The following is a 14,841-nucleotide window of genomic DNA, read 5'->3' as shown; positions in this document are numbered from 1 at the left end:
TTTAAACAGACTGTGAGCATGTGGATTTCTGCGTTTTCTGATTTCCAGCATCTTTTTAAGTAAGCTCAGTCTTTCCACTGTGTCTGCCAGCTCAGCAGTGCCTGCATTGGACGTCTCGTACTTTTCTCAGTTGGAGGGATCCAGTAAAAACATTGTAGTTTGATAAGCAGCACAGCTACTCTTTCAGTGTACCAACATTTTTTACTTTCTACATTCTACCAATCAGGACAGTGAATGTAAATAAATCTCATGTTACTCATTGTTGATCCCACAGACAGCATTGTTTTTATCCACTCCAACCCAAATCTGCAAGGCCATCAGTCAGATGGTCAGAAGGAAGGATGCGAGTAGTCATATTGGTATGCATCTAATGTAGACCAGCCCATTTGCCCCATCAGTTTGGGATTTTACTTTCCATAGCTGATCATAAACCATCCTTCACCTTAAATTCAACCTCAGCATTAATCAAGTCATCTATTTGTCCCATCCAGTTAGATGAAAAATTATTATTTCCTGACAGAATCTTATGTGTGCCACTGAGATGGCTGAAAGCTGTTAACGTCTTAGCATAATAATATAAAGAAAGAGAGAGAATCGCCGGACCAAAGCTTGAACTTCCTTTAATTGTTGGCTCTGCTGTAAAACCTGTTCAAAATAACCAACAAACACCCATTACACTAATAATAATATGTGTGGCCATTGTGTTCTGCTGTAGAGTAATTGGAGTGTGCTCTGCTCATAGGTGGAGGAGGCATTCTTTAAGGTTCATAGCTTAAGTTCATGGCTTTTGAAAATGTCATTGGGCACAGTGGTGGGAAAGTACAGTGTGCAGTCCTTAACTTCATAATAAGGAAATTAGGTTTCTGTAAGGACTTCAAGTTTGTTGGCAGCAACAAAGTTTGTTGTGTTTTACAAATTATACAGAAATGTAAAGAGTTTGTAGAATTTGTAGATATCTTATCAATCAGCTAAACAGTAGCTTTTCTCAATGTGCCATTCCAGAATAGCACTTATGTATAAACGATAAAGATGTTATAGGAGGGAAAAGAGTTAATTGAAATGGTATGTTTTTTTCTAAATATAAATAAATATTACTCTGGTCAGTATTATTTACATGTAGAGAGGCTGTGTTAGTTAGAAATGCCAATCTACTAGGAGAGACAGTCTTTATCATGTTCTTTCTATTCCCTCCTTGACCAGTAGATGGAGTAATACTCCAGGATAACTTTAGAGCACATCTCATCATGCCTCCCTCCAAGCCGTTCATTAAACATGCGGACTAGCCTGTTCATAGTCCAAATGAAACAAAAAACAATACAGGTTTGCTTATCAACTTGTATTTTTCCTCCGAAAAATTGTAGGAGCTACAGTAACATCTCAAGTTTAACATGCACAATTTAACATGAACTGCTCTTCTTATTGCCTTACACAGTGTGTCTGCTGAGCTGCGCATACTGATTATTATATTGTATACACACACTACATCATTGTCCACATAGTTTGAGCAGTACATACTGTACATTGAGGAAAGGAATGGCCTGCTATAACATAAACAGTGATTTAATGACTAGGTTTTGTAAGATTTGTGAGAGCGTTTTTTCCCCACTGACAGTGGAAAGGGGTTGCACATTAAATCCACATATTTTTGATGTCTTATAACATACATTTAATACATTGGGTTACAAACAGCAGTAAAACTTATGTAACATAATTTGTAAATATAAAGATTTGTTCACTTTGTTTAAGACAAAATCAGACTCTACTAGCTCAAATGGCTTATTTTGACAGATAGTTTTGTAGCATTGCAGTATTTCTCTCTATGGCATTATATTGATTTTGACATGCAGGTTGACAACGAACTTCCTAATGAGATTTTAGAAAACTGCTGACTGTGTATGAAAGAGATTACCACACTGGCGGTCTTGGTCCCAGCTCTCGGCCTGTGCAATGATTAGATAAGAAAATGGATCTAAACAGGGAAGGGTTTGGCTACTCTAGGAAGATTTCCTATTGACCCCTGTGCTTTGTCTCTGCTCTCTGCTCTCCTCTGCTGCAGCAGTGTGTTACTTACTGAATCTGTTTGATCCTGAGGGGCTCTGGGCGATAGAGGTCACCTCGAGCAGAGCTGCGTAAAAATGTAGGAATCAGCAGTCCGTCCGTGCTGCAGAAGAGCCAGGCAATTCAATGCAAACCAACAATGTATCATGCTGGAAAGTCAAATGGCTGATTCTGACAACATAACTACAAAATGGTTAGATTCATATGCACATTTATTATGATGAAGTGCTGATTTAGTTGTTACTGAGTGGGTTGAGGGTAAACTACCATGGTAATTGATTTGCCCCTGGTATGACAGTTGCTATTTGTCAGGCATATAATATATTATATATATTATATTTTTGCCCTCTATACAGGCCATAAATGATCATTTTTTATTGACAATATGGAGAAACTTGGGCATATAATTTATTTGGTGGTGAGTTTTACCAATAATAGCTGCAGTAATACCTTCTGTCTGCTAATTATAGTTTTTCATGTTCAACAATTCCTAAATCTAAATAACCACCCCTCCCCCGACACCAGTGTTTTTTCCCCACAGTAAACATCATGTTTACTCAGTTACTATAAACAAATGGTGTATAGCAGAGCTTCAAAAGGTAGCCTAGACAATGCAGAGATCTAGAAATCTGGACTCCCAAAAACATGGTGGGCTGTTCTGTTGTCCTGTAGATTCACATGTATAAAATCACCCTCATATCCATAAAATCACCCTCATTCACCTGCTCCCAGTGACCTCAGTTTATAAACATAAAGCCATTCCATAAATTAATCAGATTGCACAACGTTGTCATCACAACAGATTAAATTCAACATTCCCCACATCTGTACATTTATTCAGTGTGAGAATCTGCAATAAATGATCATTTATCAGCTTCTATCTCTCACTTTATTGAATGACACTGTGGCAGAGCAGTGTAGCTCCCCTTTCAGCTCGTTTTAGCGCTCTCCTGAGATGATGATGAAAGGACTTGTCTAATGGGATTACACCTTGCGATAAGTGCTCAGAGCCTAGTGGTTCATCACACCTCCCTCCTGCATTTCAAAGAGTGGCATTGATCCGCTGTGCAGTAGCATATCGTAGATATGTTTTGGAGTAAGGTTTTATTGGCAGAGGTGTGTTAGGTTTAATTGTTTCGCTGATTGTCCTTTCCAGCTGCAAACATGTGTATTCACATTTTATTTTAATGGAAATGTTTTAGAGAAGTTGTCAAGGATTTGATATGTGAACTGGAACAAATCCCCCTTTAACCCTGAACCACTTCTAATAATTCAGTTAATAAAAAGAAAATAACATAATAATAATATACACAATAAAGTAGAACACAAAAGTGAAAGAAAGGAAAAATAGTGCATCTCAGATAAGCGCGGTAAGCTCATGCATACATATACTGTACATACACTGTATATATATCGTATACAGTACAATGTTTATACTTAGGCTTTCCTTTTGCTTCCAATTCCTTGTCATGACTTTTTAAGCAGTTATTCTCAATATTCTAATGTCAGGAGGCATTGCACCTAATAAAACAAATTATTAAATTATGAGCCAATAGAGATTTTCATATTTTGCTTTAACCACCCTGTCAAATAAAACTCATTTACAGCTGATGTAATATTTCAAACCAGTATTCTAGTAGCCCACAAAAACCAGTCACTCAGAGATTATCAATTCAAATCCTTTATATAAGCAATTCTCTGTGTTTGTAGACCTTATTGTCGCAGGAACAGCGTCAGTTATGTTTATCGGTGGATTTTACTTATAACATAGTCAGGATGCCGGCTTTTCCTAAATTCACATGAAGTAACAAGTGTGTTACTGTGTCATAGGCGAGGTTTGCCGCAGCTAATTCTGTTCTCTCTTCTCTTTCTCTCTCACTCTGTCACCTTCTCTCCCACACTCACAAATATAACAGACACACATCTCTCACAGTGGAACCAGTAGGCATGAGAAGATACTCTCTATTGGTCCTGATGTCTCAATGAGAAGGGAAAGCAATTCTTTTCATTGGACAGCAGGTGGCAGTGCATGCAGACCAGGAAGCAATCTTGCCTGCAGAAGTAAAAGGCTCAGGCAAGGCGAGCATAGACATACACTATATACATACAGTATGCACTTACATCATCATCATCATCATCAGGGGAGGAGCTTCACTTAGTGTGAGGATTGCAGGCTGCTGCTGCAACAGGGATGACTTGAAAAGAGAAACACAGCAACATGGACACGCTTCAGTCTTTATAGCCTGCAGTCAATGTGAAAATACAAAACTACTGCTGCCAAATCCTCACTCGTGATCACAGCATGAGAGCCTTGCCAGGGTGACGCACAGGAGTTGACGTGACTTTGGTTTCCTCAGGACAGTGGCATGGCATCACCCAGGCACTACGGACATGCTGCTCAGGATATTGCCAACGTGATGCAGAAGCTGCAAGGTAGATGTAAAATGCTTACTCACTCACACCCCTCCACCTGGGTTTGCAGTGTTTTTAGAGGTGACCTAGTGCTTGGCATGACACAGCAAAACAGTATGAGCTAAATACACTTACTGTTACTACAAAAATGTCTTTCCTGCATCTTATCCTTTCTGCTCATGACCCTGTAAGTCTTATCTGTGGAGTGTTGGAATTCAAGTTCACATGACTTATAAATGTGTGATATGCGAAGGACATAACTGAATGGGATATGCAATGTCACAGTATGCAGTACTCAAGTACATTGGACATTTTTAGGTAACGTCCAGTTTCAATCAGTGTTTTAGTTTGCTTTACTTTCTGTGGAGTTGTTTCCTCATGATTGAGAATAGAGATGGGATGCATGCAGCTGTTAGTCTTGTGCATAGAAATGTGCAGTGTTGCAGATTTAATGCCACAAAAATAATACTTTTTCTTTTTTGTGGGAAAGAAACAACCACAGCAAATTGGATTAAGTGAGCCAGCGTGTGAGAGATTGTATTATTGTATTGATCTTGTATGTACTTACTTTCTGTATTTATGTGTGCACATGGTAGCTGGGTGTTTGCTGGGTGTGCGCGTGTGTGTGTGTGTGTCTGTATGTGGATAGACAGGGAAGCAGACAATAACAAAGCTAATCCCCAGAGAAGCTGACAGGATGAAGTATATTTCTCTGATGTTGTAGCAGGACTGTCTTATTGTGGACAGTCATATCCTCAGTCTACTGTACATATAACTTGCTATAACACTGGCATGAATTTATGTCTTGATTCGTTTAAACATTTGACACATTAAAATGAGTAATTCCAGCGTTCTTATCTTATCTCACCTCTGGATTGATTTTCATTAGTGCATAGTATTTACAGCAGATATCTGCATTTATTCAGTCTTTTTCCCTTCCTAGAAGTCAAATAATGTGGGTGTAACCTTTTTATACTGTAGCAATTTTGCACATCCCCACCGTAAAACAGTGTATCCCTGTGGGGCAAAATCACACAGCCCCTACTGACATCAGATTGATGACACTTGCAAAGTAGCCGGAAAGTCAGGTGACACCAGAGCTGAAATCCAACATGGCAGCTCCCTGTGTGGCTTCTGAGGTGGCAGTTTCTGTGAAAGCTGAGAACAGCATCACCAAGCCACGTGGCTCCTCTGCATCACAGTGTGCAGGTGTGGATGCACACTTTGAATCCTGATAGTACTGCTATTGATCTAATTTTAGAAGCGTGTCCTTAAGCTGTCTCTCCAGTGAAAGATGTATTAATACATATTTGGTGAGAATGAAACACTCACATTGCAGTGGTAAATTCAGGAGTCACATTGAATGACACAAGCTGCAAATAATGCAGTTTTGTCCCAATTGTGGCCTGTTCCAAAAATACTCTTCTGACTGGGTCCTGCGTTTGGGGGGGTGTCTACACTGGCTGGTGAAACCGTTATCTAATTACACCAAACAGTCCCTGTACCTATAGTTGCTTTATTGTCAATGTCTCATGGCATGTAAGCATTTAGATAAGACGGGTCTTGTTGCTGTGATTATCCTTACAGATGGATGGACCGAGGGTTTGTGGGAATAATACTGCCTTTGCATAACCACATTTGCCCTAACCACAGAGACACAGACAAAGTGGCTTCTGAATTACATGGGTGTCATCTGCTTGTAACCTTGAATAGAGATACTATAAATCTGTGCATGAATCCTATGGTGTCAGTGGATTTGCTTGTACATCATCTATGTTTTGTTTTTTTCAAGAATCACTCTTTGTGTAATATACATTATTCTCTGAGTACATGTTCACATTAGCTTATTTACAGAGGGGTGGAATCTAATTTGACGTGACATTTTATGTGATGTGCTCTGGTTGCCATCCATCTCCTGGGAGATGAGAGCTGAACCTGTGATGATATCATCAAGACATGTTGTAAGAATCAAAGAGGAACATGTTTTCATTAGTGTGAACATAAAACAGCTCATAGCATATGTGCAACATAACATAAGCATGTGTTCCTTGTGTTTGGTATCATGCAGTATTTCTATAGGTAGCCTCGAGCTTGGTCCCAAATGGCAGCTCTAAATGAAATCAATTTTGCCTTTGTTCAGCGTAGCTTGCTTTTAATTTCTCAGGGCTGCAGTAATGGTGCCTCTCCAGTGGGATAATTGTTCAGAAATGTGTTATTGAAGTGTTGTGTTCATGTGTTTTGTGGGAAAACATTATTGCAATCTAGTTACCTGTACTTACCTCCTGAATCTCCTCCTCCTCTCCTAAATCTAGGTAATCTAATACCATTTGTATTTCTTTTAAAGCCTGATTAATTAACGTATTTTATTCCTCTGAACAAGAGAGGACAATGTTCTCAAATTAGCCACGTTCCACAAATCACCACATACCATGAAATGAACTAAACTCCCTTCAGGCTCAATTTGGAAGCTGTTAGTAATCACTCAATGAAACATCAAAATAATCAAAACTTTTGCCCCAGTTTTGGGACTGTGTGTTTCTCCTTTCAACCATCTCTTTTGGTGTATCTCTCTGTCGCAGTGAAAAAACAGCAATTAGTGACACCATATGGCAGAGAATGGCGAGGCCGCTTTGAACACCTCCCAGCCTGAACTCCTCCATATGCTGTGGAATTCGCCTGTTTGTTGTCTCTCATTAATGAGAAAAGCGATGCGCTGTTTTTCCTATTTCAATTTCTCACCTGTTTTCTCCGTCTTGGGCAGCAGAGGCATACATTGCCGCCTACGCCTCTGGGTTTTACCGTCTGCTAGTATCAAGCAGACAAGTCTCATTGTGTTGGGAGCACCTGCTTGAGTTTTCTGTGTGTAGGCTGTATGTAATCCTGTACTGGCAATTTGCTTGTGATCAGATAATACAGAAGGAGATAGTCGCAGATTGAGTTTCTCAGTCAGTTCAGGCTTTGCAGGTTGTGTTATGCAAAGCGTAGCGACTGAATTTAAGTAAATTCTGCAGTATGGTCGGATTTTACAAGCGCCTGCCTGCTAATGGTAGTAGAAAGGTGAAGAGGAGGGTAAAGAGTGAGGGCAGCAGAGGTCAGCCCATCTGGAAGACATGAGTGTCATGCTGAGAGTATTGGAAAGATGAAATAGGGATGAGAGAGGCAGCGGGAAAAAGCAAGAAAATGAGACTGGACAAGCAGGAGGGAGAGAGAGAGAGATAGAGAGAGAGCCCACACACCCGTTTTAAGCCCCTGATTGCTAGTGGGATTGGCACAGATCCTCAGGTTGGCACAGGGCCAGGGTGACATCCTGTTGCCAGGGGCGACATTATGGTTTAGCCACAGCCAAGGAAGGCCCAAGCAGACGGTCACCTTGAGCCATGCCAGCCTCCTGTTTAGTTCTGACACCTCCATTTATCGTCTGTGGCTCTGGATACCACTGCTTCACACACACATGGGCGCCCACGCTCACACACAGACACCAAAACAAACGCTTGGTGTTAAAAATAGCTGTGATGCATCTCCCCTCCCCCCCATCATACCACTGGGAGTCAGCAGTTTAGCTGAGTGGTTAAACAGACACAGAATGGGTTTTCAAGGCCACCAGACCATTAACATGAAGCCAGTACTCTGTTGTAGCCTCAGATCTGAGGTAGTAGGGCCAGTGTTTGGTAAAGCTGCTGCATGAGTTGTTATTTATTCTGCCCTGGCTTCTCCTTGTCTTTCCAGATTGTGTTTGTGACTTGTTGCCACAGCGGCATGACAGCCAGCACAGCCACACTTTTTTCGCCCTGTGGGCTTATTGGCCATGTTTGCTTCAGCTTCTGTAACGGAACATTATGTTTGCTAAAATGGTATGTGTGTGTGTATCTGCATGTGTGTTTAGTCCATGCTAGTTTCTCAGTGACAGCTTCTATTGCAGATCAGATTATAATCTCATTTAACCTGACAGTGAGTGAGGTTTGAGTGACATATCACAAGATTGGGTCACCGGGGTCCCACCCATACAATATGGAGGAGGGGCCAGCCTTCATCTACTCTAAACCCTCTTTCAAAGATCACACCTTCATGAAGGTCATTGTGTTTTTTTATGATTAGTTTAAACCAGGAGGGGGAAAAAATGATAAAAACTCAACTCTTTTTTTTCTCTGAAGAAATAACACAATTTCTGTTTTAGTGTTTCTGCCAAGCTGCTTGTCTGTTTATTTAGCTGAACTTTCTGAGGCAGATTGCCTAAAATGTTATGCAACACAAGCAGGATTTAATAAAACTGACAATACAAAGACTCTCTGCACATGAAAGGAGTATTTATAGGATCTTGCAATACAAGGTATTGTTGACCCTGCATGTACCATTACAGAACATTAAATGTGGAGCAGAATTACAGCTTTAGGCCAAACTGATGATAGAGTTCCTTCTCAGGACAGGACTTCTCCTATCACTGATTCTGTCTGTCAGATTGAGGCGTCAGATAGTTTTGATGGGCATACAGAACAATGTCCTCGCGGATAAAATCCTGACATCTGAGCTTGTGACCCCAAGACACATTCATCCTCTGTCTGTAATACTTGGAGTCTCATGCATGCCCTTATCTTTCCCCCACAGACACCTCTGTCCCTTTTTCTCACCTGTCACAATGTGATTGGATTGTGGAAAATTCTGCCTCTGGCGGTCCATTTAGCACTTGAATGTTTTTAAATAGAGGTCAGATTGGGATGCCCTGGCCTCTAAGCGGTCAGCAGGTCGTGAGGATTTGAGCATACCTGAGTTTAGTAGTCAAATAAGTAATTCCCAGTTTTTATTTTAATCAGCTTGAAGCACCAGATGGGTTTATCACAGCTGTAGATGGTTTGAAATAATCTGTCTCTCACAGAAGAGTGCATTGACATTCAAAGTACACCTGAGCCTGTCTGAACCTTTTATCAATCTTTTTATTATCCTATATATAAAAGCCAACTTCTCTTGTACATGTCTATGCAAAATGTGTCACTTCCGCAGCTGTTTACTTATGTAGTATCAATATGTACTTCTCCTGGATTCAGTTACCATGTTCCCATGTTCTTGGAAGGAGCTGGTGCATAATCCCTTTTCGTTACCTTCAATGGAAAACAGAGCAATGGAAGTGCTGTATCTATGAAATGTTATTTCCTGTCCCTCTTGGGCCCTATCTCACTCCGAGGCTTCCTGCTCTAGACACAACCTGCCACCTGACATAACAAACCCTGTTTTCCTGCTTTTCGAGTTGTTCAGAGAGAATTAGGTATCGTTTAGGCGATGTGGTAAATTTCAAAGAAATTAACCTTATTAACAGAATGGCATTAACAGGTGGGCAGATGGTTGTAAATAAAGTAAAAAAAGAATTGGGTAAGTTTTACCCTGAATAAGACCCCCAGCTGGATAAGCATAAATACACTCAAGTGGTTGTGTGTAACAGGATTTTGTAGATGATTCTGGCTCTGTTCCAGTCAGTATTTTTATTTCACAGCAAAGATGAGACTTATAACTGAATTTACTGCTCTGGCCACAGTGACTTATAGAGTGTGCTGACGCCAGTCCTTTCACTTTACTCGCTCCTGTAATGTGTGGCAGGCCACTGAACCTGGATAAAGAGCTTAGACTGTCTGACCCACTCGTGCACTTCCACAAACACAAAGCATCACACAGGCAGAAACCTGTGCACACACACACACACACACACACACACACACACATCACACACACATCCATAGAGAGAGCAGCAGAGAAACATCAAGCAATATTTTTCAAAGCCAAATTGAGTCTCTCTAATGCGCTTAATTCCACTGAATGGCGTTTTGATATGACCCTGGTGCCTCCAGTGGAATAGATGCTTTGTATTAGCCGCATGTCTATTTGTGTATGGTGTTAAAAATGTGGGTTTGTTCAGCTGACAATATTCACCTGATAAAGGAGGACTTGAAAAGTAAAAAGAAGATTGGAGCTCAAATCCAATCAAGCGTACTGTAGAACCGTTGTGCCACAGGATAGTATTTGATTTTCTGCAGCATCCTTTCTGAAATGAATCAAATGAATAATTGAAATGACTATATTGTTAAACCTTAGGTGATACATTTTTCAAATGTATTTGTTCAGACTTCATTTTTATTTTATTACATTTTTTTACTCCAAAAAGATTTCTTTTTACATTTTAAATACATTTTACTTTTATCACTTTAATATACTGGCATGCTGATCTGCTTCATTGCCTTTTTTGTGTGTGTGTGCATGTGTGTGTCAGTGCTGCAGGTGCTGAAATTACTGTATCAGTGGCCCGGCTTTAATGAACACTGTGATATTTGGACTTTTTTTTTTACGACAAAGTGCCTTGTCTGCACATCTGGTACTAAAAAGGGAGTGGTGGTGCTTGAGAGGGGAAAGGGGTTGTTTTGATAATCACTTTGACTTGTTCCCCGTCTTCTTACTCTCTTTTAATGTGGTGTCATTATTACTGAAATGTAATTAGCTATGCTAATGGGCTGGCATTTGGACTTCCGTCTCAGCACTTATGTTGGGACTGGTAAAAATGTGCTGTAAATGAAGTGGGATGGCGAATGGAGAGGGTGAATGGGCATGTGAGGGTTGAGTGGATGTGCTGAGGGTGTTATTGAGTGTTAGGGCTAAAGTACTCCATCGGAAGTGCAGAGAAGGGTTTTTTAAATTAGGAATTGTTGGGGTGAAAGAAGAGCTGGAATCATAAAGTGGATAAAGAAGCCATTGGGAGGAGTAGAGGGCCAGACAAGCCACAAAACCTGTTAAATCACTTTGCGAAGCAGTGCGATGGATTACGTGTGTCCATGTGTTGGGGTGTGTAGTCGTGAATGTGTTTGTATGTGTGTGTAAGTACGGAGCAATTATGGGGTACCTCTCTAGTACACAACAAAGCCATCCATTTAGTGCATGATAGCTTTAACAGGCGTGTTCCATTAATGTTGTACTGCAGAAGAAAATGCATTTTCGCTAGAGAAATCTAAAAGGCTCTTGTATGGCAGCATAGTATCAACACTGCCATTGTGATTCTCACTAGAGCTATTCATACTTCCATGGTACTGTACTGAATTGAAATGTCCACCAGCTTGAATTATATTAAGATGATATAATTTAATGAATGCATTACGAAATTAATACTTTACAGCATAGTGTGTAACCTTGTACAGTATATGTGACGTGCCTGTCCGTATCTGACCGACCATAATCACGGCTGGTGAGTTGTGGAGTCATTAATAGATTAAGAGAGATCAAATATGCTCTAGTGCGGGTCATCTTTCGAGGCTGCAAATTAAAAGCTGAGCTTATGCTGAGATTGTTCATTTTTCCTGCCCTGACATGTCCTGCCTTGTCTTTTCTTGACTGTGTTTAGTACTTCTTCAGACCAGACACACTTCACATTCTTAAAGCTTCCTTTACCCACTAGGTGGCGCTGTGTCTCTATACTCTCCTTATAAAAGGAAAAGGAAGTCTTGGCTGCTGATAACCCAAATATCCTTAGGGTGAATAGATTACATTATGAGCAGGAGCAGTGTTATTCCACCCTCCAGGAGGCCGTTTGTTTTTCCTTTAATGGCTGAAAAGAGGCTGTTCCTCCTCTCCTCAGGAATCCTCACACCCCGCAGACATACCTGTGTGAACGTCGGGCGCTGACCCATGTCCAACCTCTGCAACCTCAGAGAGAGATCTGGTGTTTTGTAGGTTTGCCAGGGGCTCCATTAGGGATCCAGACCAGCTGAGGTTCAGTCTGTTTTTACCCTCAAACCCCACCCCCACCCCACCCCCTCTATCTTGGAAAGACTGGATGACTCTTGAGGTCTGCAGCCTAAAGGAGTCTTGTTGGTTTGTTCTTGCACATACAGTAGACATGAACATGATTCTGTCTCCATTCAGCTTATTTTATTGTTTGTGTGTGTGCACCTGCTAGCTTCTTTCAGCTCCCAGGGTGAAGTCTAATAACTCCCATGAATCCTCACTATCTTGTTTTGTCCCGCGGTTGTTTTTCTAAACAGTTTAGCTCTCTAGGGAAGTTCAGCTTTCTCACTTTCTGCCGATCGGCTGCTAACTGGAAAGATTCTCTAAAACATGCTGACAAAAACAGATATAGATAGATTGTGTATTTTAATAGTCTGTATGGACTTCCTGCATGGTTATAATCGGGCTGCATTTTCTGTTGCTTCCGTGTAAATGTACTGTATTAAACCAAATTCATTGTCAGGCTTAAAGGATCCTCATTGACAGGTTCAGCACCTTGGATAGTTCCTTCACACGTTTGAATTGAAGTGTAGCACTCCAGGAATAATTTATCAGAAAACACCTTTAACTTGGCAGACAGACTGATATAAATAGAAACAAATTGTGCGTGTGCTTATCAGTCAATATAGCCTGTTCCATTATACACACCATTGACATTATGCAGGCTGCACAAATAGCAATACATAAAGAACAATAGAATTTTTGATTTTTGTCTGGCTGTAGTTTGGGCCAAAGGATTTTCTTGCAGTAGTATTATTGAGTAGGGATTGTGAGTGTGTGTAATGTAAATGTCCCACTGGATTCTGCTCTCCATTGGCGTAAAATTATGTTTTTATAGTCTAGAGTGCGCAAGTAAAGGCAATGTATATGTAAATGTGAAAAACAGAACTGCATGCATATTTCTTCGAAGTCTCACAGTCCATCTCTAATACCTGTACACATATTCAGGCAATTACACAGCAATCTTACTGTATATACAGAAATGTAAAACGGACTCTTGACAGACTCTCGTTTCAAAGATGGGTCCGTGGAGTAGGCTCATGGTGGCACTATAACGGCCAGTTTCAGGGCCGTTAAAGGGAGGAGTGTCAGGAGCGTGATTATCAGCAGACAGATAGCGGATGACAGCTGCCATTGGTTATTGATGACTTTCATAATTAAAATGCCTTATGGGGGACCCAAAGAACAAAAGGGAAAATCACACAAATGATGAATGGTCCTTTCATCTTTAAGGCTGATATAAGACCTATCAGGTTATTCTGTGTGAATATTGCTTTCCTGGAAACTCTCTGAATATGGTTTCAAAGAAGAGCACAGCGCTTTTAATATTGCCAGACCTTGTGTGTGTGTGTGTGTGTGTGTGTGTGTTAGAGAATATGAGGGACAAAGTGTAAGGCAAATAGACTGAACCTGAGAGAGCATAGGTCAGACAGAAACAGAGATAGAAATCGGACTGAAAAGGAGAATAGGTCAACATGTTGCAACGCTTGTATTTTCGGCTATAATTTTACTGCAGCAGTGGAGGTGGTTGGGGTAATTTTGGCTTCATAAAACAGGTTTGCTTCTGTTCCAGTTCCTAGTATCAGCTCAAGTAGTCCTTGCTGTTGGTGAGTGTCTCTTTAGGTGCGGAATACACAGTAGTTGGATGAACAATACTGCGATTGTCTGCAGCGTTTTACAAGCTGTAGCACAGTTTCCACTGCAATACAGATCACACATTCAGAGTGAATGAACGTTAAACACACTTAACATTGTCTCCTTTGTTGTGGACTTGCCTATATTGTCTATAGATACTTGTACACCAAATCTAACCTCAGATATTGTATTCACCTCTATTGTATTCTATTCTATTCAGTTCTCGTTCCCCTGGAGAAAACAAACAGACAGTACTGCATGTGACTGTGGTTGAGATGAAAGCAGATCCCTTTTGAAGAGAGTACAGTAGCAGATCAGACAGGACGACTGCCAGTGATAGTCTGCTCCCCTGCAGGCTCTAGAGTAGAAAGCTGTAAGCCTCAGCGCACCGCATGGTATCTGTGTGGATGAGAGAGAGAGGAGGGGTATTAGAGTGCCAACAACACATAGGGAATTCCTGCACGTCTGTCCTGATGCTGCATTAGAGCATGTATATGTGCATGTGTGCGTGTGTCATGCTGTCAGAGTACAGCTCCCACTTTTTCCCCTCCTAACCTGCTAAACATTCCCTTTTAACCCATCCACCACTCCCCTACTCACTACTCAGTACTCCCTTTCCACATCAGGACGGGGCTGCTGTGACATCACTCATTCCCACGCACTCCGATTGGCTGCTCAATGGAGGGAAGTGGATTGTTTCTGCAGCCTACTGTGAGAAATTAAGAGCAAGAGAGAACGTGGGAGGGAAAGGCTGACGTAGAGAGTGTGTGAGAGGGAAAGAGAGAGAGAGAGGGAGAAAGGGACTAAGCAAGACAGATTGATGCTGAGGCAAGCCAGTACTGCGCTGCTCACACACAAACAGTCTTTGCATCACGAGAACACTCACATTCACTCCCAAGCTGCTTAACAGGCAGGAAAACCCTCAGACTGAGTCTGCAGCCCATTGCTGCAGGACCGGACAGGACAGCAAGACGTAAAAGA

The 14,841-nt window shown here is 41.1% G+C and overlaps 1 protein-coding gene across 1 annotated transcript in view; it reads left to right on the top strand.

Moving 5' to 3' along the window:
• Positions 1-3,994: 3,994 nt before the first annotated feature.
• syne1a (spectrin repeat containing, nuclear envelope 1a) overlaps positions 3,995-14,841 on the top strand; it is a 143,812-nt gene continuing 132,965 nt past the window's right edge. The window contains 1 exon segment of the mRNA XM_038727544.1: positions 3,995-4,491. Within this exon segment, the coding sequence (XP_038583472.1) occupies positions 4,425-4,491 (67 nt within the window). The 5' untranslated portion in view covers positions 3,995-4,424.

The sequence above is a fragment of the Micropterus salmoides genome, unplaced genomic scaffold (assembly GCF_014851395.1).
Source record: "Micropterus salmoides isolate LMB-PRFRI ecotype aquatic unplaced genomic scaffold, ASM1485139v1 Ms_hic_scaffold_18, whole genome shotgun sequence".
Lineage (NCBI taxonomy): Eukaryota > Metazoa > Chordata > Actinopteri > Centrarchiformes > Centrarchidae > Micropterus > Micropterus salmoides.
This window is presented reverse-complemented; position numbering and strand designations above follow the sequence as displayed.